Source organism: Glandiceps talaboti, chromosome 22 (assembly GCF_964340395.1).
Source record: "Glandiceps talaboti chromosome 22, keGlaTala1.1, whole genome shotgun sequence".
NCBI lineage: Eukaryota > Metazoa > Hemichordata > Enteropneusta > Spengelidae > Glandiceps > Glandiceps talaboti.
This window is the reverse complement of record NC_135570.1, coordinates 16,197,506-16,223,597: the sequence shown is the minus strand read 5'-3', so window position 1 is coordinate 16,223,597 and position 26,092 is coordinate 16,197,506. Positions and strand designations below refer to the sequence as shown.

Genomic DNA, 26,092 nt, shown 5'->3' with positions numbered 1-26,092 from the left:
GTGTGTATGTGGAGGACTTAAACTCAAAAAATGCCAGCTCGATTAATTGCCTTGGCATTTGGTGCAGACTTTACTTTTGATGTCTAGTGATTTGATTTGGATGCATTTTTGGTTTAAAAAAACCCAGAGTGGTCTGAAATTTGGTGGGAATGTTATAAGGGGTGGGTAGACTAAGATCTGTTTGTGACATAATGATTCCATCAGTAACATGTAAATTAGGACTAAAACGTGTCTTTTTGGTCAAAAATCTTTAACTCTAAAACTACTGGGCAGATTGGGCTGAAATTTAACGAGGGGGGGGGGCATCTGGGGCTGTTTAAATGAAGAAAATGCAATATAATGATCTCATCAGCGATATGCAAATTAGGTGTAAAAATGTGAATTTCAGTCAAAAATTTTTTAAAAAGTACTTGGTCAATGAGACTTGGTGAGATGTTTCTAGAAGTGTTATTCTGCATTTTGTTCAAAACATTTTGACACATTTAGCCCGGACAACCATGACCAAAGGCCAGTATATTTTGCTAAAATAACATCATCTGGCAGGCAAGTGAGTAAACATTCAAATGAATGTATGTAAATATCCTGAGTAACCATGAACCGACCATAGCAACAGCCAAACTGTGATGTATTTCACAAAGATAACAACAGGTAGTTTTAGACAATTGAACAAACATTCAGAAAGTGTATGTAAATATGCCTAGCAACAAGACCACGTCCATAGCAACAGCTAAATGATCACATATATTGCAAAGATAACAACAGGGATTAATGGACAAATGAATAAACATTCAAAAAATGTATGCAAATATACCTAGCAACAAGACCACGCCCATAACAACAGCCATATGTTGATGTATATTACAAAGATAACATCAGAGATTCATATGCAAGTTGACAAACATTCAAAAAATGTATGCAAATATGTCTAGCAACATGACCCTGTCCATAGCAACAGCCAAATGATCGCGTATATTGCAAAGATAACAATAGTGCTGGATAGGCAACTGGATAATCTTTCAGCAAGTTAACGCCTATACCTAGAATGGATCAGCATGCAGATAAACATTTTCAAAAACTGTACAGTTGTGCTACCCCGCCATTGGCGCTATTTTGTTTTATACCTTTTCTCAGTAAACATGGAAGTCTACCGATTGGAAGTGTGGGCACCCTTTCATATATTTTCTTGACCTGGTTAACTCCTCTGGTGAACAAAGCTTACAAACATGGGTTGAAAATGGATGACCTGTGGAAATGTGCTAAGAATGAGTCAGCAGAATACACATCTACAAGGTCAGTGAATGAATGAATGAATGTATTAATTAGTAGAAAGGGGTTGGAAGTTAGAATATGATACCATTGAAAGGACAAATATCATTTAGTTAACTTTTTGTGGGCTTATACCCCCAGTGCAAATACATACCCTCACCATACATTTGTATATGCATGCTTTGGTGTTAGAGTCATAAATCACCTCGCCATTTTTACCTTCCGTAAGGAAGGTTTTAATATAGCGATGAAATCTGTGTGTCTGTGCGTGTGTGTCTGTATCACCATTCCGAAACAACGGCTGCATCAATTCAAACGAAATTTCATAGACATGTTCTGTAGGGTAATGGCAAGAACTGATTAGGTTTTGATAATAATCTGATAAATATTAATGACCAATTTGAGTAATTAATCGATCGAATGAGTATAAAGTTGTCATCAGATTCAGATTCAGATTCAGATTCAGGTAGCGTTATCTTATGAACGTTATATTGAGCATCAGATGGCCTCAGATCCGAAGACACCCGACAGACTCAAACCTGTAATAATACCTTTGAGACTGCGGGGAAGGATTCTGCTTCACTGCCGTCGGGTGTATTCGGATCTGAGGCTATCTGACGCTCAATATTATGTTCATAACATTCATAAGATAAAGATTAATTGATGGAACGAGTATAAAGTTAGCATCAGATTCAGATTCATATTCAGGTAGCGTTATCTTATGAATGTTATATTGAGCGTCAGATGGCCTCAGATACGAAGACACCCAACGTACTCAAACCTGAATAATACCGTTGAGACTACAGGGAAGGATTCTGCTTCACTGCCGTCGGGTGTATTCGGATCTGAGGCTATCTGACGCTCAATATGACGCTACCTGATACTCGTGCTCTACACTGAGAAAGACTCTGTTTTCAGGGGTTTCGTACCAACCTTATTTTGTGTTTCCCTTGGATCTGCACTCTGCATTGGCTGGACAAACACGAGAAAAAAGAAGACCAAGGCAGGGTATTTATGTAATTCAAACTCACCAGAAAACAATTTTTTTTCATGGCCTTAAAATAGGTTTACAATGAGCGCGGAGTTCACAAACAGGTGAAATATTTATCATTATTTCAATTTCGTAAAATATGGACTTATCATTTTCAAATTTCACACACTAATGCGCAGATGAATAAAGAGAAATCGTGTCTTTTTAGATTTTCGATTAGAGTTTAGGAAGAATTATATTGACCTTGAACCGTCTCCTTTTTACAGTGTTGTTTTCCGATTTCTCTTGATAACAAGCTACTGCTGTTTGTTGCAAGGCTTGTACATATGTCACAGATGACATATTTATATTTCAGTAAACTTAATATTTTAACAACATCGCATGTCCTAGTTTGACTGAAAGGTCAATAGACTGTCTCAAGGATATCGGATTTAGACCACACAGGATTCCAAGCATACTCGAATACATGAGACGACGGTCTGCATTTCATAAATATCTAGGATTCATAGTGATCATTCATCAATGTTTTAAAATTACTTTTAGGGCATTATAACGCCCATGAAAACTCTATATGGAGTGCATTAATTATTTGGCCATTGGCCATGCGTTATGTATATTAGACTTTAAGGACGTCACAATAAAGCACACTGCATGGGGACGGACAGGCACTTCAATTTTGGCTAGAGGATTTGGCTTCGCGGGAAGTCAATGAACGAGGCACTATGCTGGGTGCTTGCCTTCGTCTCGAGTGTACATTTACACACAAACTGTGTAGTCTGAGCTAATTCCCTTTAAAGTTCAAGTGTGATCCTGGTACGTACATACAGAAGTTGAGTCAGATATGAGATATGAGAGTGATTCGGGTGTTATTACTTGGTCTATCAGCTGTGTGCGAAGATCAGTAGTAATACATAATCATTTATCTAGCTCTGTATCTCAGGATATAAATACCCTCTCACATATTTATCAAGTGTAATAATCTATAATTTATACCCAAATGTGTGTGGTCAAAATATGGAAAATAGACCAAGCCTCGCCTAGCCTACGAAGAAAATTTCGCGACAATGTATCAATAATGGTGACCTATACATTGAACTCTATATATAGTTAGTGTACAGTGAGGGTGTGCCACTGAACAAAATCTTGACAATTTTCCCATAGTGATTATTAAAAAGGAATGTGTAAACTCGGGGTGGGACAGAAGGAAGTTCAACACACACATGCCATATCCCGGGTATGTAGGGGATCATTGAAGCCGAGTGAAGTCGATGATGGCAAGCTTTCCTGTGCTGAGAATAGGAGGCTTGGCGGGTATTTCAACAACATTTTTGACAACTAACTTTCATTGGGACTTGACGAATCACAGATATAGAGCTAAAGTTCTTGCATAAATCATGAAATTCCTTTTGGAAGGCATTCAGTTTAAATCTGGTTACCTTCTGTAAGGAAGGTTTTATTATTAGGGATGAAAAGTCTGTCTGTGTCTTCATCACTATTTCCTAAAAACAACGGGCTCAATTAAAACGAAATTTGGTTCACGTGTTCTGTAGGGTAATGGCAAGAAATGATTAGGATTTGGTAAACATACTATGAATATTAATGAACAATTTATGTAATTAATTGTGTTCGGTAATTAGGCTATATTTTATTAAGAATACACACTTCAAATTTCAATATAATTTGGTACATACATTTGCAATACCAATGCGTATCTGACCTAAAATATTATTGATGTAGCCTTTAATTTTAATAAGTGATTTGCATATTTTCGGGAATTAGATCTGTAGGCCACAAAAAAGAATAATTGTTTCTGGTCAGGGCATTTTGTCTAAAGTGGTGCGAAAACTCACATATATAGAGCTAAATGTTTTGCATGAATCGTGAAATTGTTAGTTGCGTTAATTTGACCTGATCGCACAGCATCAAGTCACGTCACATACATGTAATTCTACTAATACTTTTCCCATGATTCCATTGTATATATTAACACTCTCATGTCGTGCGGTAAATTCTCTTTATTTTCAGATTTGTTGCAAAACTAGAAAGCGCTGCATTTAACTCCGGTTTATGCAGCTTTCTACTTTCTTTTCCAAGTTTGGAATTTTAATGTATTATTCAGATTTGATATAGATAATACAATGAATCCATCAAAAGAATGCACTCTCTAAACAAAAGTTCATTATGTTCAAATGATACCAATAAGCAATCCTAATATTTGTACTGTATGCATGCGTAAATGTATGTATGTATGTATGTATGTATGTATGTATGTATGTGTATCGCTTCAAATTTGAATAATTTCATTTCAAAAACCATTACACCTGTTCCATTTCATACTTAGATGGATATCACAAAGTTCTTATAGTTTGGCACACCTTTTTGTTAATTGAGGGGTGCATCATGTATTATAGCCAATTGTTTTGCATTCCTGCAATTATTGTGTAGGAACAAAAAACTCAAGGCTACACTTACGGAAGGCATACAGTTTAAATCTGAGTACCCTTACAGAAGGCATTCAGTTTAAATTTGACACCCTTACGGAAGGCATTCAGTTTTAATCTGACACCCATACGGAAGGCATTCAGTCTAACTCTGACTAGCCATACGGAAGGCATTAAATTTGGTTAGTTAAATGATGTTGCACTGATAAGAGAGATGAAGTATACAAACTTCTTTTGATGTATCCAATAGCTATTGAGGCCAAGATAGCATTTAACTGCCACAATGTTTGACCTTTCTATTTTACTTCTAGAATGGACAAGCTGTGGAAGAAAGAGCTTCAGAAGAATGGAAAAGAAAAAGCCTCTATGATGACTGTGTTTGCAAAATTTTCCAAAACTCAACTATTTCTTTCTCTAGTGTGTCTTCTCTGCTATGATGTTTTCTGTGTGATAAGTACAGTAAGTACCTTGACCTACAATGAAATTATCATAATCAAACCAGTGTTTTCATAATGCAGACACTTTGTAATTTCATAATTCCTTACCCTGCCTTATCTATTGTTATTTCCTAAGATCAAGTCTTGCCTATACAATACCACTAAAGTTTATTTCATATATACTTCAACATTGAAATAAAGCAAATTTGAAGATTTGTATTTGAAACTCTTACACAATCATGTCTCCTTTGTTTTCAGGTGATAGTACATGCTTTATTGGTATATGTCCAGGGTGAAGAGAAGAACTTGCAATATGCACTATGGTTATGTGTTGCATTATTAACGTCACAGGCGATTACAGCTGTAGCATCCAATACGCAATGGATGACAGGAGTTACATACGGGATAAGAGTTCGAAGTGGAATGATAGCCTTAATTTCCAAAAAGATTCTCAAACTTCGAAATGTTCAAGACAAGACAGTTGGAGAGGTATGCACATTGTAAATCTCGAGAAACATTTTTAATTTGTAAAGAGATTTTTAAGGCAGTTGAACTCAATAGAGTTCAGTGTTGCAGGCATGAAGAAGTGTGTGTATGTGTGTGTGTGTGTGTGTGTGTGTGTGTGTGTGTGTGTGTGTGTGTGTGTGTGTGCGTGTGCGTGTGCGCGGGTGTAAAGTATCTAAAGGAAATGCAGGGCAAATTGCAGGTAAACATGTAGGGGATGACAAAAGCTAATTTTGGTTGAAAAAGTAGATATTAGTGCAATTAAAATTGGGCGGATTAGGAGTGCCGTAGGCATGGAGAAGTGTGTGTGTGTGTGTGTGTGTGTGTGTGTGTGTGTGTGTGTGTCTGTGTGTCTGTGTGCACGTGCGTGCGTGCGTGATCTAAAGAAAATGCAGAGCAAATTGCAGGTAAACATGGAGGGGTTGTCCAAGCTAATTTTGGTTGAAAAAGTAGATATTAGTGCAATCAATATTGGGTAGATCAGTCTGAAATGTTGTTGAGATATTTCCATCCGATGTATAAATGTATAAATGGTCAAAATACGACGACAGAGTATACGTTGGTGTTATTTTTATGTTCCATGATGTGGAGTATTTCCAAAGGTTTCTAGTTGAAGATGTCGGTCAACACATATTGACATAATTATGCCTTACAAGTATATAAATGTGCTGAACCCCATTTTTGCGCAGATGTCATTTTAAGACAATTGATCATGATTGATCAGCACTATCATGTTCATGACTGAAAGTAACACCGTGTCCCAGCATATCCACTGGTACAGTAACAGAACTACGGTTTAACAAAAACACAGATTTTCGAAATTCGTTTCCATTTTTCTGTTTCACTTTCACATCATTCGTGTCAGTGCTGTCACTATTTGTTGAAGTACACAGATATCAGATATCATTATAAGACATAGAACTGCAAGGGCCCGCCGTCACATTACATTAGTAGTGTTCTTTCATTCAGTATTAGATCAATTACGACTATGGACAAAATAAACCAAAATACTATCTATCACAAATCCCAACACTGCCCTTGTGAAGTTTCCTATGAAGGGGAAGAAGTTATGTCGTAAGCGAGGGAATTTCACTTTGTAAGTTTATACAACGTACTGAAAGCCCTAGCAACTACGAATACAGTACTAGTCGTAGCACCAGTAAAATGAGTGTCCATAACATAGGTGATAACAGTTATGTGTACTCAAATGAATAAAACATTCAAAACATTGATCCAAATATGCCTAACATAGACCACACCAATATCACGGATTTTGTTTGGCTAGTTAGTTTTTCATATACATATATTAAGTTTGTTTGCTGGTTTGTTTGTTTGTTTGTTTGTTTGTTTGTTTTAACAAGGATCCTTAGCTTCCTGTGTTGGGACTACTTTGGGAATATAATTTCCTCTCGTTTTCCAAGCAGATGCACAGTTTTATATTATATTTCATTTGAGTCTACACTTTTAACACTTGATCATAGTCATACTTGTTTTGCAATGCAAATCAACCGATATTGATGTTGGCTGGTGTAATGCAATCACATCTTGGCTTTATACTGTATAGTGTCCATTCAAGGAGACTGACAAGGTGATGAAGTCCAGAATTTAATTTGTCTTACTCTATTTTCTTTTCAGATCGTTAATCTGTCGACAAATGATAGTATGCGCCTCTTCGAAACGTGTATGATGGTTACTCTCCTTATTGGCGGATTTGTCTTGACACTGTTAAGTATTTCTTGTGCTACTTATATCCTTGGACCTGCGGCTTTGGCTGGCAGTACTTTATTTTTGGTATCCTATCCATTACAGGTATTAAATAATCTTTCATCTTGTGTAGTGCTTTTTTAAAGGAAGTATATTTAAAATATACAAAACTTGCTGTTGATGAAAGAATCCCTTCCATAGTTAATATGTTGCTGTATGTTTTATAATCAGATGTGACGTGTGTGTGTGTGTGTGTGTGTGTGTGTGTGTGTGTGTGTGTGTGTGTGTGTGTGTGTGTGTGTTGTAATCAATGGGCAAGACCTCGAGACTGACAGAGACTGGTACCAGCCCCTTGGTAGATATTTTGTCTTATAATCTTTAAATGTTTTGATTTTGTTATTCGATTCATATTTTGGGACGTTAAATGTGGTCAGATATTTTGCAACCCTTAAGACCCTTGGGAGGCTATTAAAAAAATATGATAGGGGCCTATGACCACATGTTCCTAAAATTTGAAATGAATAAGATTTAAAACATTTAAAGATTATTTGACAAACACAATCTCGCAAGGGATTGGTACCAGTCTAAATGTGTGTGTGCTTGATGAGATACGAGACAATTTTGCTATCTGGTGTTACTCAAGGGCATCAAGTGCTGATTTTTATGTGCCGTAAAGGAGAGTAATGTTATGCTTTTGTCAGTCTGTGTGTGTGTGTGTGTGTGTCTGTGTGTGTGTCTGTGTCTGTGGACACGATATCTCAAAAACTACAACATCGATTCTGATGAAACTTGCTACACATCTTCCATTTACTAATGGCAACAACTAATTAGATTCTGGTAAACATCCAATGATATTAGTTATTTGCATAATTAATGGGTTTTAGTAATTAGCCTATATCTTTAGAATGCATACCTCAAATTCAATATAATTTGGTACATACGATAACATGACAAAGTGCATATGCATACTTCAAATTCATTTTGATAATTGGGCAATATAATGCAACGTTTTAAATGTCAGATAATTTAGTACATGTATTTAGTATGGTAAAGACATGCATGTAGCATTTAAAGCATGATAATGTAACTTATAAACTAAATGGTTAATTTGCATAATTAATGTTTCTTTGATAATTAGGCAATATGATAATTATGTAGGCTTCAAACTTCATACAATTTCATCATTATTTTTCCAATTAAGTGGTTCAGCATGTATAATGGCTATAGTGCAGCATTTTGCATTCTAACAATGTGTGTATGCCCAAAAGTTTACGGTTTTGCCCTTGCGGGAGGTATTCAGTTTAAATCTGGTGGAATTAAGTATTCCAACAATGTACATAGGTCCAAAAATCTATCATTTTGCCCTAATTACCGTAGGCATTCAGTTTAAATCTGGTTATGTATGTCATAACAGGGAATTTATCCCAACATTATGTATGGATTATACTTGACTGCGTTATTTGCAGGTGTTAATGTTAGCGCTCCTTGCTGTCGTTGACACCATTTTGTTATGATTTCTATTTTATGTTTTCTAATGTATTTGAAATAAATGTGTCACTCTTTCAGGTCATTTCATCCAAGTTTGTGACGTATTTCAGAATAAGGACGATTAAAATAACAGACAAGAGAGTTCGTATGATCAATGAAATGATCACCTGTGTCAAGCTAATAAAGATGTATGCATGGGAAAAACCATTTGCCAGCAAAATAACAGGTTTGTTCTCTGATATAATTTTATGTGAACATGTGCAATGTTCTACTGACAATGTATTAAGCAACACACCTGGCATCTTGTTTCACATATCAAAATAAGATCTTTACAGAACGCTAGGAAGTCGCGTCTATATAACACTGCGAGAATCTGACACCAGTATTATATAAAAATATCACGTCTTTCTGTACCATACTCCTAAGCAGCGATATCCCATAATCTATCACTGCCACCAGTGGGAGCCATATTTGATTTCTGATTGGCTGCTTGCGATGGAACTTCAACTTCGTTCGATGCCACGCCCCCCCCTTAGTTACTGTTGCTACTACGACAAATTCGAAAGTTTTGCACGTTTTGTTGTCATAGGAAAAACGTAGCGATCGCTGAAAAATACTATTCATAATTTGAGAGTTCTTTATTGTTCCACTGCCACCGAGGCAAAGATGCTGTGTCACAGTAGCCACATCGAGACAATTTATTTTAGTTCGGGCAGTGCCAATTCACCAAATTTTATCGAAGTTGGCTGAAGTCTGAGAAACCACATGGCGAATGGATGTTGATTAGGATTTTACATCATAGCCGCCCCGTTTCTATAAAGATGGGTATGTATTTGTTTCGTACACTGGTTTTATTTCCCAGTTAATTTGCACCCCTCATAGCAATACTGTTTGTTGTACATTTACAATATTAATAAATTCAACTGAATGGCCGAGATAAACAGTCGGATCTGAACATGATTCACCGTTGTATCGCTATGACTGATATTCGCGAACAACAAGTTTGTTTTAGAAGGTATGATGAGAAAAAATGGTTTGATTTATCTTTAGTGGTGTTCCATACCAATCACAATTTCATTCCATCAATACAAATAAATGCAAAAAGTAGAAGCAACACAATTCCCCAATTCATAGTATTAGGATACATGAGAGGTCAATTGCCTCATTCCACTTATAGAATATAATGTATCAAGAAATAAGGCGGCGGTGCACGGTGTATACATATTTGAAGTGACGTGTAGTGTATTGAGGGGTTGGGGCTACTCCCCTTATTTGAGTATAATTATATGTGCTGCCCTTTCTGCTGCGTTTGCTACCCCTTTGGTCTAAAATGTGTTCCATTGTCCTTTACAAAATCATAAATGTGTCATCAATTGCCCCAAAATGTTGCTTCCTAAAGAAAATGCATTTAGGTCTAAACTTTCGTCTTTTAAATGAAATGGTCTAAAATGAGGTATTGATTTTGGAAAGTGGGTCTAAAATGGGGCCTGGGGTTTCCGGCACTGGTCATACACCCCTACCAGAGCTGGCCACTAGTACCACCCCGGGGAATTGAGGCGAAGGCAAACTGAGGAAGATGAAAAAAAAACCACTTGAATGTCGGAACTGTAATTTTCGGTCGTTATGTTCGTTATCACTGTTATTATCGCAAAACTCAAAAAGCACATTTTCTGAAATAACGGTCGCCATCAATTAATCATACATTTCGCACCACAACATAGTAACTCTATTGTAACGAACCATTTTTTAAAATTCCATTTCTATCTTTTGAACATTGCACAGTGAAAGGAACAAACACGTACTAAACTTTAAAAATAGACATTCGTTTCAGATTACCTCAAACAGTGCAGTTATTATTTTGCAGATTAATTACTGTCTGACACTCATCAATTTCTGATTATCATAATCATATAATAATAAGAAAGTCGTTCTTTTCTTTCTGAATGAAGTACGGTAGAGTAACAAATATTTTCTAAACCATGTGTTTATTTTTTTCTATTTGTATATTTATTTCAAACTTGCCTAGTCAGTGTCAGCACTAAATAAGTTGTAGCTATGTAAGTGTGGATATTTATTTATCTGAAAGACATCATCCTTTCCCGTCACCCCACAATGACAAAAGTGAAACAGACTAAGTGAACCAATAAAAACAGGGGCCAGTGCAGATATTTATTTGATAAAAGCAATAGACTCAGAAAAAGTCTGCTATGTAAAGTTTGTTTGCATACAACTAAGCTAGTAATTAACCTGGTTCATTTTCACTATCTCTAATTTATTACATGATTGATTAGGCATCCTTTTACTCAAAATTTTGACAGAAAAAAAATTGACTGAAACTCACTATTCATCAAAACTGCTTCGCCGCCATTTTCTAAATTTTGAGGTGTCACTTCATAATGTATATATATGTGGTACTACTTCTTGAGCAGCCTGAAGTTTACTAATTGCAGAGATAGTAAATGAACCCCAGTCATTATATTATATCAATGATATCATAACTAGACAAAGCCCATAAGCTTGTGCAGGGTAGATTCCTTTGTAACTGGCTGCCTCTCGATGATATTGTAGATACCGCCCTCTGCTTGGAGAATGCGTATAGAATATAGAACGCGCATGCATAGTCGTTGCGCCGCAATGCATCCTTGGGTAAAACCACCTCATAGTATATAGGACGCACATGCGTTCAAGTCATTGAGCCGCTATGCGAGCTACTATTTATTCTTCTGAAATTGTATAAGTATGTTGTAGATTATCGTACAACAGAAAAAATGCGGATGTTTATGTGATAAATCCAATATGGCACCGATCGCAGCATAGTCTCGAAACATTCGACCGGAAGTGGAAATTGGTGTAGGGAGTTGGTTTTGAGGCTATGCTGCATAGTCCTCCGATCCTGAGCTTGTGTCTGTACCTACTCCACATAGCAGATGTGTTGTGCAGTGTGTTCCTTGATGATACATCACTAGTGTAACTTGGGTTTAAAATGTCTGTGCACAGGTATCGTATTAATCTGTGTATTTTTACGGCGCGCATGTGTGTGTATGTGTGAATTAATTTAGCATTTTCTGGAACAATTGGCTTCAATGCTACATGCACTGTGTCCTTGAGAAATTGTTCACAAAGTAACAATGGCATATTGGTTTAAACTCGTGTATTTTGGTAGATCTCTACCATCATAGCATTTTTAATGTAAAGTTACATATTATCTACACGATTTGACCATGTTTTGTTTTGTAGGTATAAGAAAAAAAGAGAAAAAATTATTGCAAAAAGCAGGTGTCATTCAAAGCGTAAATGAATCTTGGAATCCGTTGTTTCAAGTTGGAGCAGTTATTTTAACATTTAGTATCTACATTTACATGGGAAATGACCTCACTCCAGCCATGGCAAGTACAAAATTGATAAACACAACACTACTTTGTGGTCTTTTCAGTGAAAGCAACTCATAGTTTTAGTCCCAAACGGGTGACGCACGCTATTTTTGTGATTCAAAACTAACTATATACTAGTGGATACAAATGCTCTTAGTTTGTCTCACAAGAGTATGATAATTATGATAAGTATGATAATATTACATAATAAACTAAGACCCTATAGATCTCTATAGATCATGTGATTATAAATACATTTATAAATTGTTTTAAAGAAGGAAAATGTTTACATTTGTTTTGATGTTGGCCTCCTGTGACAAAAATAGCATTCGAGGATATGTGCAATAATTAGGTTTCTTGTATTTGTTATTAGGCATATACTGTGATTGCTCTGTTTGGAATGACAAGGATCGTGTTATTATTGTTACCAGTTGTTATTAAAAAATTAGCTGAAAGTTTTGTTGCTGCTGATCGCCTCAAAGTAAGTATACTTGATTTAGCAAAACATTTAAAATACAAATAAAACAATCTGTGTATTTTTACGGCGCGCATGTGTGTGTATGTGTGAATTAATTTAGCATTTTCTGGAACAATATATATATATATATATATATATATATATATATATATATATATATATATATATAATCAAAATAATGTTGGTTGGAACTTGAGGTGCTTAGTTGTTACTCCGAGTTTCACGCTCAAAGCGATCATCAGACAACTGGCAGCCACTCGTTGTGTTACTGTGTTTATATGTGTAAGGTGTGAAAGAATTTATTGAAAGTTAATTGTGTATTGTTTCTATGCATACAAGGGGTCCTCAGATTTGTCAGGTGATGTTACTTTTGAAGTTCGCTATGTAGAACTTGTTTTCGTGTCGGCACTTTGAGATGAGTTCAGATTTTTTGTTGAGAAGTGTTTGTTTGTCGGCATTGAGGATGCAAAGTTTTTCAGTTAGGCAGTGGTCGAACATTACTTTGATTATTCCCGCCCTGCTTACCCAAGCATCGAGCACTCTATTCTACGAGTTTGAAACTATTTACTATATGTGTTGTTTATGTTGATCTACAAACATATGAACCGAGCAATATTTACTCCTGTGTAACCATTATGCATGTGTATAAGAGAAGTGATGGGTGAGAGACTGTACGTTGTCTTGGTGATCACTGTGTGGAACATCTCCATCTGACCGGACACAAGAATCGTAACTATCTCGTACATACATACATACATACATACATACATACATACATACATACATACATACATACATACAGACATACATACATACATACATACATACAGACATACATACATACATACATACATACATACATACATACATACATACATACATACATACATACATGCATGCTGACAGGCAGGCAGGCAGGCAGACAGACAGACAGGCAGACAGACATACAGACATACAGACAGACAGACAGACAGACAGACAGACAGACTGACGCATAACATAACCTCCCCTTACTGTAGGTAAAATGTAAAGTAAAATAAAATCCTATTTTCTGAATTCCTGTCAAACAAATATTCAGGTTTTTTTGTGTTTGCCTAATGCAACCCACAAGCATGGGGTATTTGTATATACAGATTGTTCAAATGATATTCATAAGTTTAAGGAACTGCCTGATACGTAGTATGAATTTCTCATACAGAATCTTCTATTAATGGAGGAATTGCAGCTTTATGAAAGTAAGCCATTCGATGATGATGTAGCAGTAGAAATCACCATGGCTACCTTTGCATGGGATAAACAGGAGAAGGAACATAAAAAAGAGGAGAAGAAATCGATGGAAGAAGAAAGGATGATGACAGAGAGAGTTGAGGAAGACAGTGAAATTAGTAACGGTGTTCCAATTCTCTTTGATATCAATTTAAGGCTGAAAAAGGTAATCATAAGAAGTGATATCGTGTGATATGCAAAGCTACATAATAGCCTTATGGACAGTGTTCTGGTGTAATTATGTTCACATTTATTACATTGTTAGCGTCATTGAAATAATCGCTTTGGCATTCGACAAACGTATCAATGCTGTAAAAATGCATCGCGGCCTCTTGCCATTACCGGGGTCATTTATGTTAAGTGCTAGTTGCTCCCCCCGCCCCTTGATGATTGACAGCCTGTTGGCCCAATTCCCGTACTTGCGCAATAAATTACTCAATTAACATTTTAGCACCAAGCTTATCGTAATAGTTTTTATTTGTGTGGTCATTGTGTTGTTAATGATTGAGTAGTTTTAGCTTCTGTATCATAATTCTGCAAATTGTAGAAACGACCAAGTAAATCAGCAATTTTATCTGTGATAAATTACATCAGCACGCATAGTATTTGCAGTGCAGTGCAATACAAAAAAACATTATTGCACACTTGCATGGAAATTAGTGTGGGAGCATTCTTTGATGTACCCAAAATCATGTGAAAGTGCATTATAATTGAAAGTGGCCATATGGACGAGAATTGGGTATTCATTTTTTTATTGTAATTGATAAATTTACGAAACTATTTACGAAATATAATAAGTAACGTTATATTTTTTTCACTTAGGGTCAATTAATTGGAATTTGTGGTAGTGTTGGCAGTGGCAAGTCATCCCTGATTTCAGCCATATTGGCTCAGACACAATTGATATCAGGTGAAGTCGCCATTGATGGTTCTATAGCCTATGTATCACAACAGGCATGGATCACCAACACTACTTTGAAGGAAAATATCTTATTTGGAAATTGTTATGACAAAAAGATGTACGAAGACGCTGTGTTTGCTACATGTCTACATGAAGATATAGATAAACTACCTTCCGGTGATGAAACAGAGGTGTGTAGTTTATTGTACACACATTTAATTAAGGTATCAATTCATAAAAAAGTAAAGAAACGAAATGAAAGGAATCAATGCCTAAAATAAATAAATAAACAGGATGACTAATAAAATAAATACATACACCCAAATATAATATATATATATATATATATATATATATATATATATATATATATATATATATATATATATATATATATATATATATATATATATATATATACACACACACACACACACACACACACACACACACGCACTCATGGATGGCTTGGTGGATACATTTTGCATCGTCATACTCCATAGAATAGGTTGTATGATACAATTTGTATCACCAGTATACATATTCAATATTAATATATTCAATTAATGAACTACAGATTGGAGAGAGAGGCATCAACCTCAGTGGTGGGCAGAAGCAGAGAGTTAGTCTTGCCAGAGCCCTTTATGCCAATCGTGACATTTACCTCTTAGATGATCCTTTGAGTGCTGTGGATACACGTGTTGGAAGACATATCTTTGATATCTATATCAAAGGTGGCCTTTCTGGGAAAAGTGTGTTGTTTATAACACATCAGTTACAGGTAAGACGCTGTGAGGGTTTCGTGTTTGATTAACAAAAAACTGGTATAATTTTGTTTGTGATTGTAAATATCACACTTTGAAACAAACAAACAAACAAACATTATCCAACAACAACAACAACCCCAGGTTTTTACAGGGCAGCCCAGACACAGTACCTTACTAGATTACAGTCAAGCTTCTAGAAACATGAATTAATGGGAGCCCTGTCGTTACCTTCTTTTTTCTTGGCTCAGTTAAGACTTTTATAAGAATGTTTTATGTTTTATATTTCCAGTATCTCAGTGGTTGTGATCGTATCCTTGTGATGAAAGATGGAAGAATTGTAGAAAATGGCCATCACAATGAGTTGATGAAGTCAGGTGGACAGTATGCTACTTTGATTGAAACCTTCCATGGTGATGAAATATTTGACAACAGTGATGACATTTGCTCACAGAAGGATTGTGATGAGAGTCTCAACATGTATAGTCATCCAGAGTCCTCAGTGTGCAAAAACAGCCTAGTTCATACACCAATTGACCTTGGCAATAGTAATGAAAATGTCACCAGAAGTATGAGTGATCTCGATAACCAGTATAGAGAGAAATACAACAGTGCAATCTCTTTAGAAAGCAGAGCGAGTATCGTAAATGAAGACCACAATGCAGTGATCAACACTCACGGAACCGTTGATGGTGAGATTTGTCATTTTTCAATCTGTACATAAATAATTTATCTAGATAATATATTATATCGAAGTTTCAGATCAGTATAAGTATTTGTACACATTATTTCAGACAGTCAGACAGACAGACAGACAGACAGACAAACAAACAAACAAACAAACAAACAAACAAACAAACAAACAAATAGGCAGATAGACAGATACTACACTACGCTTACAAATGATTGGGCCTAGAACTTACTTAACAGTACATCAATGGAATATCTTAACCCTTGAGATACCATATTTAGTTCATCAATGTTAGTCCTTAAAAAGATCAGTCAAAAAATTTAATTTCATATATGATAATTCTGTTTAAAGGGAGATTAATGACTGAGGAAGAAAAGAGAGAAGGAGATGTCAGCTGGAAGACATATCATTGTTACATTAATGAAGCTGGAGGTTATGGTATTGCTTTTGTAGTGTTATTCCTATTTCTAGCAAGTGGTGGATGCATTACTGCAACGAGTTGGTGGTTGGGATATTGGATTACTCAGGGTACTCTGCAGGTAAGGAAGAAATTGAACACTACATCTGTAGATTACCTACAAAAATATCTTATCACGAGTATAGTTATGCCTACCCCAAGATATATAAGACATTAATGTGATTATAACAAGTTAATTTGTTCGATAGCAATGTATGCAATAGTCATCATAATATAGTGAGTGCAGTAAGCACAACATTATGTTGTCTGATTAACTCTCAATGATTGTTTTGAATTTGTACATAGCTGTATAATGAATATGTACATACCTGTATGTATATATATATATATATATATATATATATATATATATATATATATATATATATATATATATATATATATATATATATATATAACTATTACGCTCTGCCACTGCGGTATAGAGCACTGTGTTAGCAGATTGATACTCACCGAGTTATATATATATATATATATATATATATATATATATATATATATATATATATATATATATATATATATATATATATATATATATATATATATATAAATGATTAATAGGGAGGCTTTGAAGGGCATATGATTCGGTCATATTTTAAGCATTACGGTACATTTCATCAAGTTGAATTATATTCATGAAAAAATAAGAATACAAATTTATAAAAATTTATGATAAAAACTACACATAACTAACTAAATAACTAAAGAATTAAAAATAAAAAGCCAATATTTCAGCAAGCAGCATGGTCTGGATATTGCTGATTCATGATTTTTAACAATTGTGTGTTCTCGTTTTTCAGATTACAAATTCAACAACTAATTATACAGAAACATTGGTCAGTGTTAATCTTGCTGAGAACACAGATGTGTCTTACTTTGTGACTGTATATGTTGGTATTTTGGCTGCTGTCCTCGTTTTCACAGTTCTCAAATGTTTATTCTATGTTGCGGTGAGTACCATGACTGGAGAATAAGTGACAACTAAAATGCAGGCCTGAATATGGCGACATGATCATTGGCCTGTGTGAATGTGTTTTAGCACAACTGAACTATACTCCTGTAGTACTATAGTATAGGTATGGTAAGCCCTTGTCTGTCAGTCTGTCTGTCTGTCTGTCTGGCTGTCTGTCTGTCTGTCTGTCTGTCTGTCTTTCTATAAACTTAAAACTCACCAAGCGGTTGTGAGATTTTTCAAAGCGAAATGATAATTCAAGTATTGTAAGTATTGTTCAAATTGAGATGATCACTTCATTAGTATGCAAAATAGGTCTTTACAGATGTGACTTTTGCCTAGTAGCTATAACGCTATGCCCAATGCATCAACAAAATTATACCCAGGAATCAAGACCAGACCTATTACAACACCAAAAGTGATGGTGTATATTGCTAAGATAACAACAAGAATGGGTGTCGCAGTGGGCAAGTTATTACTCCAATTACTCCAAGCTACAAAGACCAAACCTCCAGCAACAACTGAACTCCAGGGGCCTTCCTGACTCTAATATGTTTGGGCTACACGACATTATGCAAATTGCATGTGAAGCCAGTTGTTAACATTATTTCAATATTTAGATATCAATTTCGGTCAGACTTGAGTTTAAGTCATTCAGACAGACAGACAGACGGACGGACGGACGGACGGACGGACGGACGGACGGACGGACGGACAGACAGACAGACAGACAGACAGACAGACAGACAGACAGACAGACAGACAGACAGACAGACAGACAGACAGACAGACAGACAGACAGACAGACAAGAATGGGTGTCGCAATGGGCAAGTGATGTTATACACAATTACTCCAAGCTACAAAATACCACACCTCCAGCAACAACTGAACTCCAGGGGCCTTCCTGACTGTAGAATGTTTGGGCTACAAGAAATTATGCAAATTGCATGCGAAGCCAGTTGTTAACATTATTTCAACATTTAGATATCAATTTCTGCTGCATGCCACTTAACATTTTTTTATCTGTTTTCAAATTTCTTTAGGTTTCTTTGCAGGCATCAAGTAAACTTCATGACAAAGTTTTCCTGCAAGTGTTTCACAGTCCAATGAGTTTCTTTGACACAACTCCATCAGGTAGAATTTTGAATAGATTCTCTCAAGATCAAGATCAAGGTGAGAATATAATAACAAAGGCAGTAGAAAACATTGTTGACATGTAGATAAATTGTTATAGATATCTAAGTTGGTAGATTCCGAGTGCTACGTCAGATATAGTGGATGTCCTTAATTCCCAATTGTGTGGTTCAAATGAATTCAATGGTTTCACCAGACTTCCAATGTCTTATAACATTGAATGAAGATACATGTGTTGTTAAAGAGGAGTTCTCATTTTATATGAGATGACAAGCAAAATCCAGACAAATGAATCAGCATTGTCCCATTGTCTACCAGATTACTTACCATAACGTCCTACATTTCCTTCTCTTGCAGTAGATGTACAGTTACGTGTATTGATGCAAAATATGTTCGACTATATGGCAATTATATTCTTCAACTGCTTGTCTATAATCATTGTCTTCCCTTGGTTCTTGTTGGCTTGTATACCATTTGCTATTCTCTTCATCCTTTGCTACAAGTACTTCCACCATGCTGTACGTGATTGTAAGAGACTTGAAAACATCAGTCGATCTCCATGGATATCACACATCACAGCCACAGTGCAGGGTCTACCTGTTATCCAAGCATTTAGCAAACAAAATTATTTCGAACAAAAGTGAGTATTTCCAATCAATATGTCATGGTGTAAACAAACTGAATACTATTATTGCAAAGTCTGTCCATCAAGCACCATATGCGACGAGATCGAGTACAATACATGTATTGACTAAAAAATGAAAGTAAACCATGAGCATTCATCACGCAGGCCCCTTGGTGACAGTGTAACGAGCAATTTTAGATACGTGCATAGGTAGGTATTTGAATTGCTCATGTTTACCTTCCGTACGGAAGGTTATATATTAGGAATGAAAAGTCTGTGTCTGTCTATGTCTGTCTGTCTGTCTGTCTGTCTGTCTGCCTGCCTGCCTGTGTCATCTTTTTCTTAAAAACGGCTGGCTCAATTGAAACAAACTTTCGTGCACATATTCTTTATAGTAGTGCCTAGAATCGATTATGTTTAGCTTTTAGTTGTATATAGTCATATATCTATATTTTTAAAATTTACTTTTCAAATTCAATTAAATTTGGTATATATTTCAAACATAACTGATCGCATATATGTGCTGTTGCATTCCAATAATAATTGTGTGTAGGAATGAAAATCTAAAGTCTTTGCTCTTAGGGGAGGCATTCAGTTTAAATCTGATATATGTTTGTTTTGTGATTTCACAACAAAAAGTTTATGAAAAGTTATGTTCCAAAATTATAAAAAAATATACTTGTGATTTGGTGTTTGCAAGCCCACCAGTGATCCTTCTAAATAACTTCATAGTATAATGCACTCAACAAACCTTGCACAATGGTGAGATATTGGTTTAGATGATAATTGCATATGTTGTTGTTTGCAACCAAAGAAGTTATGACAGAATATAAGCCAAATGAGAATTCAGTATGCTAAATGTGTGGTTGTTATATTCTTACTTTTTAAATATACTTGTATCTTGCAGATTTAATGATCTTTTAGACACTAATACAGTGACCTTCTACACATTCTCGTTATGTAGTCGTTGGGTCGGTATACGTTTAGATATCATAGCCATATGTACTGCATTTTTCACAGCAATATTGACAATATCAACACATGGACAAATTCCGCCTTCATATGCTGGAATAGCCTTATCATACGCGATAAGTGTAAGTTTAATAATTTTGGGCATTTCCGCAGTGTTATTAAATAGAGATATGCAGTTCTGAAGACAATAAAGATATACTTGCTAGCTATCTTACTACATATTGCCTTCACACTTGTTTTGCCCTAAGTTACACTTCCCGGAGAATCTAAATGTGTATTATGCTTGTGTGCTCATGTCCACTTCCATGTTCGTTGAGTATTTTTCATTCAATGACATACATATATTTACTTCAGGCATTCTCGTAATCTTAGCTAAATATCAAAAGCTCTGATCACAAACTATGTATGGCAAACTATCCAAACTTTATGGCCGCTCATTCTTTTTGCAACATGCAAATTAACCTTGACCTCAAAGGTCAAATGTCAAAGTCATTCATATTATGGAAATCGCACGTCTCAATTCTTTGGTATTGAAGCTAACTGATTAGGCCAATTTACAACTTCCGTGCAATAAGCCATAGAAGGAATACATATTTATTACATTTCTTTGTTTTAGTTTGTAGGCTTCTTTCAGTATGCAGTCCGACTAACTATAGATGTTCAAGCCAGATTTACATCGGTGGAAAGAATCAATTATTATATACAGGTACGACATTCCGAACCAAATTACTTTTGATTTCTCGTTGTAAAGACTCCTCATCTCATTGGATGATTAACCTATAGTAATAGTAGATAACTACTCCTTCTATTTCATATCATATTTGTTATCTCAGAACTTAAAACCAGAAGCTTCTCCAATATTGCTTGACCAAAGACCACCAGAACACTGGCCACAAAAAGGAAAACTTCAAGTCAAGAATTTAAAAATGAGTTACAGAAACAATCTTCCCATGGTTCTTAGAGGTGTAAATTTTAAAGTGGAATCCATGGAGAAGATTGGAATTGTGGGAAGGACTGGTGCAGGTATGAAAGACTCGTTTATACTGACTGTAGTGAAAATCATAAAATAAACCACATACAATATACTCCATATTTCGTCATAATCTTCAAACCTTCAACCATTCAAAACAAACTTTCAGAAATAAGTTGCAGACATATCACTGAATAGTACTTTTCATATAATTGCGATTTTCATCTTGCTTGAAAGGTAATAAAAAATATTTTAAACATTAAACATTAAACATTAAACATTAAACATTAAATTCATGAAAACACATTCAATTGATGTCAAACATTGTTTTAATAACATGTAACATATCAAGATGTACTTTTTTGATGTTAAAACGGTTTTTTTTTATAATTGAAATGTTTGTTGTTAATATTTGTGTCATATATAGTTTTGTGTATTGATATTTAAATCAACGGAACCCCATGACAGCAAACTCAACTCGTCTGTCTGTCTGTGTCTGTCTGTCTGTGTCTGTCTGTCTGTCTGTCTGTCTGTCTGTCTGCCTGCCTGCCTGCCTGCCTGTCTGTCTGTCTGTCTGTCTGTCTGTCTGTCTGTCCTACTCTCATTCCTTTATGAATACTTCTTCCTTATCTAATGATTCTGCATGTTTATCAATGTAAATGTATTTGTCAATACATTCGAACACCCCAAAATTGATTTGTTATAAGGGAAGTCATCTATTGGTGTGAGTCTATTTCGTCTTGTGGAGGCAATGTCAGGATCAATCTACATAGATGATATCGACATCAGTACCATAGGATTACAAGACTTAAGGTCAAGATTGTCTGTCATTCCTCAGGATCCAGTATTGTTTGTTGGAAGTATCAGGTATATGTATTTAACACTTACAGTTAACTTATCTTGTATTAAGTAATTTTATGAAGCAAACCTGAAATACAACAGCTAGTGCAAAATAGTCCTCCTATCAGTATTTCCGGTTGGGTTCTCTTTATATTAGTTATTGATTCTTTGCTGAACAGGTCTTTTCCAAAATAGGTCTCTCAATCCTTCAAATAGAGAGTTACACGTGTCTGATACCCCACACTCTGAAATGATGTACAGCGATTTAAAGCACTTTAATGTGAATTATTAGTTTCTTGACATTTCATTTGTGGTCGGCATGTCGGAAATATCACATTAACCCAGGCTAAAGATGTTATTTAGAATGAAAAATAAAACATGTTATAACTTCTCTATTTCCCATTTATAGATATAATTTGGATCCTTTTGACCAGTACTCAGATTCAGAAATATGGACTGCACTCGAGAAATGTTTCTTAAAAAATACAGTGAGTTTTCAGCTTCCATGAGAGATTATTTTATAGTTTTGTTTGTGTGTTTATGTCTGTGTGTCTGTGAACACGACATCTAAAAGTAAAACTGCCACATCAGTTCTACCGAAAAACCTTATGACAATAACAATATGGCAAGAATTTATACTGGTAACTGAACAGCCATGAATGTTCATGGGTACTAGTAATTTACACACGTATTTATGATGAAAAACGGATAAACTCATCTTCTACTCATGGAGGATTGAATAGATCTAACTTAACCTTGAATAATCTGTCGACTGGATATTTTTAAGTCTTTGATTAGTCACGTTATGGCTGCCATCTTTAAATTGTAAAGCGTACACAATGCCTCTTATTCATGAACCAATTGGTTGAAATGCCAGTTACATCCCACCTAAGGAATGAGTGTATCAGACCAAAGATCTTGGACGAATCCCCTCCTATGATTTAAATGAAAAAAACTTTCAATCAGTCATGTGGTTAAGCAACCATGCATTGTCTGTTTTTCGCGTTAGTGTAGCACCACGATCATGGCTATAACAGCAGGCAAGCAACATCTGCTAATGACCAAAGATCATTATTGAGGATTTTTAGCTTACTCTCAGGCACTTCACCTCAGAATAGTCTACCTACTCACGACTGCCCTTGCCGAACAATTTACTGTTTATCTTATCAGCAAGATCAAGAATATACATTCAAACTTGAGTCAAGCAGAACTTCCTAACATTGACATGGTTATGAAGATCAATTCAACATTCGATAAATTTCAAGCTGCCAGTGTTGATCAAATATCCAGAATCATCTCTAAATCACCGTCTAAATCCTGCTGTCTAGATCCAATCACCATCTAAATCCTGCTGTCTAGATCCAATCACCATCTAAATCCTGCTGACTAGATCCAATCACCAATTTAATCCTGTTGTCTAGATCCAATCACCATTTAAATCCTGCTGTCTAGATGCAATCACCATCTAAATCCTGCTGTCTAGATCCAATCACCGTCTAAATCCTGCTGTCTAGATCCAATCACCGTCTAAATCCTGTTGTCTAGATCCAATCACCGTCTAAATCCTGTTGTCTAGATCCAATCACCGTCTAAATCCTGCTGTCTAGATCCAATCACCGTCTAAATCCTGCTGTCTAGATCCAATCATCGTCTAAATCCTGTTGTCTAGATCCAATCACCATCTAAATCCTGCTGTCTAGATCCAATCACCGTCTAAATCCTGCTGTCTAGATCCAATCATCGTCTAAATCCTGTTGTCTAGATCCAATCACCATCTAAATCCTGCTGTCTAGATCCAATCACCGTCTAAATCCTGTTGTCTAGATCCAATCACCATCTAAATCCTGCTGTCTAGATCCAATCATCGTCTAAATCCTGCTGTCTAGATCCAATCACCGTCTAAATCCTGTTGTCTAGATCCAATCACCGTCTAAATCCTGTTGTCTAGATCCAATCACCATCTAAATCCTGCTGTCTAGATCCAATCACCATCTAAATCCTGCTGTCTAGATCCAATCATCGTCTAAATCCTGCTGTCTAGATCCAATCACCGTCTAAATCCTGTTGTCTATATCCAATCACCGTCTAAATCCTGCTGTCTAGATCCAATCACCATCTAAATCCTGCTGTCTAGATCCAATCATCGTCTAAATCCTGCTGTCTAGATCCAATCATCGTCTAAATCCTGCTGTCTAGATCCAATCATCGTCTAAATCCTGTTGTCTAGATCCAATCACCGTCTAAATCCTGTTGTCTAGATCCAATCACCGTCTAAATCCTGCTGTCTAGATCCAATCACCGTCTAAATCCTGTTGTCTAGATGCAATCACTGTCTAAATCCTGCTGTCTAGATCCAATCACCGTCTAAATCCTGTTGTCTAGATCCAATCACTGTCTAAATCCTGCTGTCTAGATCCAATCACCGTCTAAATCCTACTGTCTAGATCCAATCACCATCTAAATCCTACTGTCTAGATCCAATCACCGTCTAAATCCTACTGTCTAGATCCAATCACCGTCTAAATCCTACTGTCTAGATCCAATCATTGTCTAAATCCTGCTGTCTAGATCCAATCACCGTCTAAATCCTACTGTCTAGATCCAATCACCGTCTAAATCCTACTGTCTAGATCCAATCACCATCTAAATCCTGCTGTCTAGATCCAATCACCATCTAAATCCTGCTGTCTAGATCCAATCATCGTCTAAATCCTGTTGTCTAGATCCAATCACCGTCTAAATCCTACTGTCTAGATCCAATCACCGTCTAAATCCTACTGTCTAGATCCAATCACCATCTAAATCCTACTGTCTAGATCCAATCATCGTCTAAATCCTGTTGTCTAGATCCAATCACCGTCTAAATCCTGCTGTCTAGATCCAATCATCGTCTAAATCCTGCTGTCTAGATCCAATCACCGTCTAAATCCTGTTGTCTAGATCCAATCATCGTCTAAATCCTGCTGTCTAGATCCAATCACCATCTAAATCCTGCTGTCTAGATCCAATCACCATCTAAATCCTGTTGTCTAGATCCAATCACCGTCTAAATCCTACTGTCTAGATCCAATCACCATCTAAATCCTGCTGTCTAGATCCAATCACCATCTAAATCCTGTTGTCTAGATGCAATCACCATCTAAATCCTGTTGTCTAGATCCAATCACCGTCTAAATCCTACTGTCTAGATCCAATCACCATCTAAATCCTGCTGTCTAGATCCAATCACCATCTAAATCCTGTTGTCTAGATCCAATCACCATCTAAATCCTGTTGTCTAGATCCAATCACCATCTAAATCCTGTTGTCTAGATCCAATCACCGTCTAAATCCTACTGTCTAGATCCAATCACCATCTAAATCCTGCTGTCTAGATCCAATCACCATCTAAATCCTGTTGTCTAGATCCAATCACCATCTAAATCCTGTTGTCTAGATCCAATCACCGTCTAAATCCTACTGTCTAGATCCAATCACCATCTAAATCCTGCTGTCTAGATCCAATCACCATCTAAATCCTGTTGTCTAGATGCAATCACCATCTAAATCCTGTTGTCTAGATCCAATCACCGTCTAAATCCTACTGTCTAGATCCAATCACCATCTAAATCCTGCTGTCTAGATCCAATCACCATCTAAATCCTGTTGTCTAGATCCAATCACCATCTAAATCCTGTTGTCTAGATCCAATCACCATCTAAATCCTGTTGTCTAGATCCAATCACCGTCTAAATCCTACTGTCTAGATCCAATCACCATCTAAATCCTGCTGTCTAGATCCAATCACCATCTAAATCCTGTTGTCTAGATCCAAT

General features: G+C 36.0%; 1 protein-coding gene across 1 annotated transcript in view; it reads left to right on the top strand.

Moving 5' to 3' along the window:
• Nucleotides 1-1,143: 1,143 nt before the first annotated feature.
• LOC144452111 (ATP-binding cassette sub-family C member 5-like) overlaps nucleotides 1,144-26,092 on the top strand; it is a 32,594-nt gene continuing 7,645 nt past the window's right edge. The window contains exons 1-20 of the mRNA XM_078143128.1: nucleotides 1,144-1,290; nucleotides 5,010-5,157; nucleotides 5,394-5,624; nucleotides 7,275-7,448; nucleotides 8,910-9,057; nucleotides 12,069-12,217; nucleotides 12,576-12,683; nucleotides 13,879-14,112; nucleotides 14,769-15,038; nucleotides 15,425-15,628; nucleotides 15,904-16,303; nucleotides 16,654-16,841; nucleotides 17,584-17,733; nucleotides 18,780-18,909; nucleotides 19,228-19,510; nucleotides 20,403-20,589; nucleotides 21,084-21,173; nucleotides 21,301-21,490; nucleotides 22,145-22,304; nucleotides 22,687-22,765. Coding sequence (XP_077999254.1) covers nucleotides 1,235-1,290; nucleotides 5,010-5,157; nucleotides 5,394-5,624; nucleotides 7,275-7,448; nucleotides 8,910-9,057; nucleotides 12,069-12,217; nucleotides 12,576-12,683; nucleotides 13,879-14,112; nucleotides 14,769-15,038; nucleotides 15,425-15,628; nucleotides 15,904-16,303; nucleotides 16,654-16,841; nucleotides 17,584-17,733; nucleotides 18,780-18,909; nucleotides 19,228-19,510; nucleotides 20,403-20,589; nucleotides 21,084-21,173; nucleotides 21,301-21,490; nucleotides 22,145-22,304; nucleotides 22,687-22,765 — 3,579 coding nt within the window. The 5' untranslated portion in view covers nucleotides 1,144-1,234. The remainder of the gene's footprint in view (nucleotides 1,291-5,009; nucleotides 5,158-5,393; nucleotides 5,625-7,274; nucleotides 7,449-8,909; nucleotides 9,058-12,068; nucleotides 12,218-12,575; nucleotides 12,684-13,878; nucleotides 14,113-14,768; nucleotides 15,039-15,424; nucleotides 15,629-15,903; nucleotides 16,304-16,653; nucleotides 16,842-17,583; nucleotides 17,734-18,779; nucleotides 18,910-19,227; nucleotides 19,511-20,402; nucleotides 20,590-21,083; nucleotides 21,174-21,300; nucleotides 21,491-22,144; nucleotides 22,305-22,686; nucleotides 22,766-26,092) is intronic.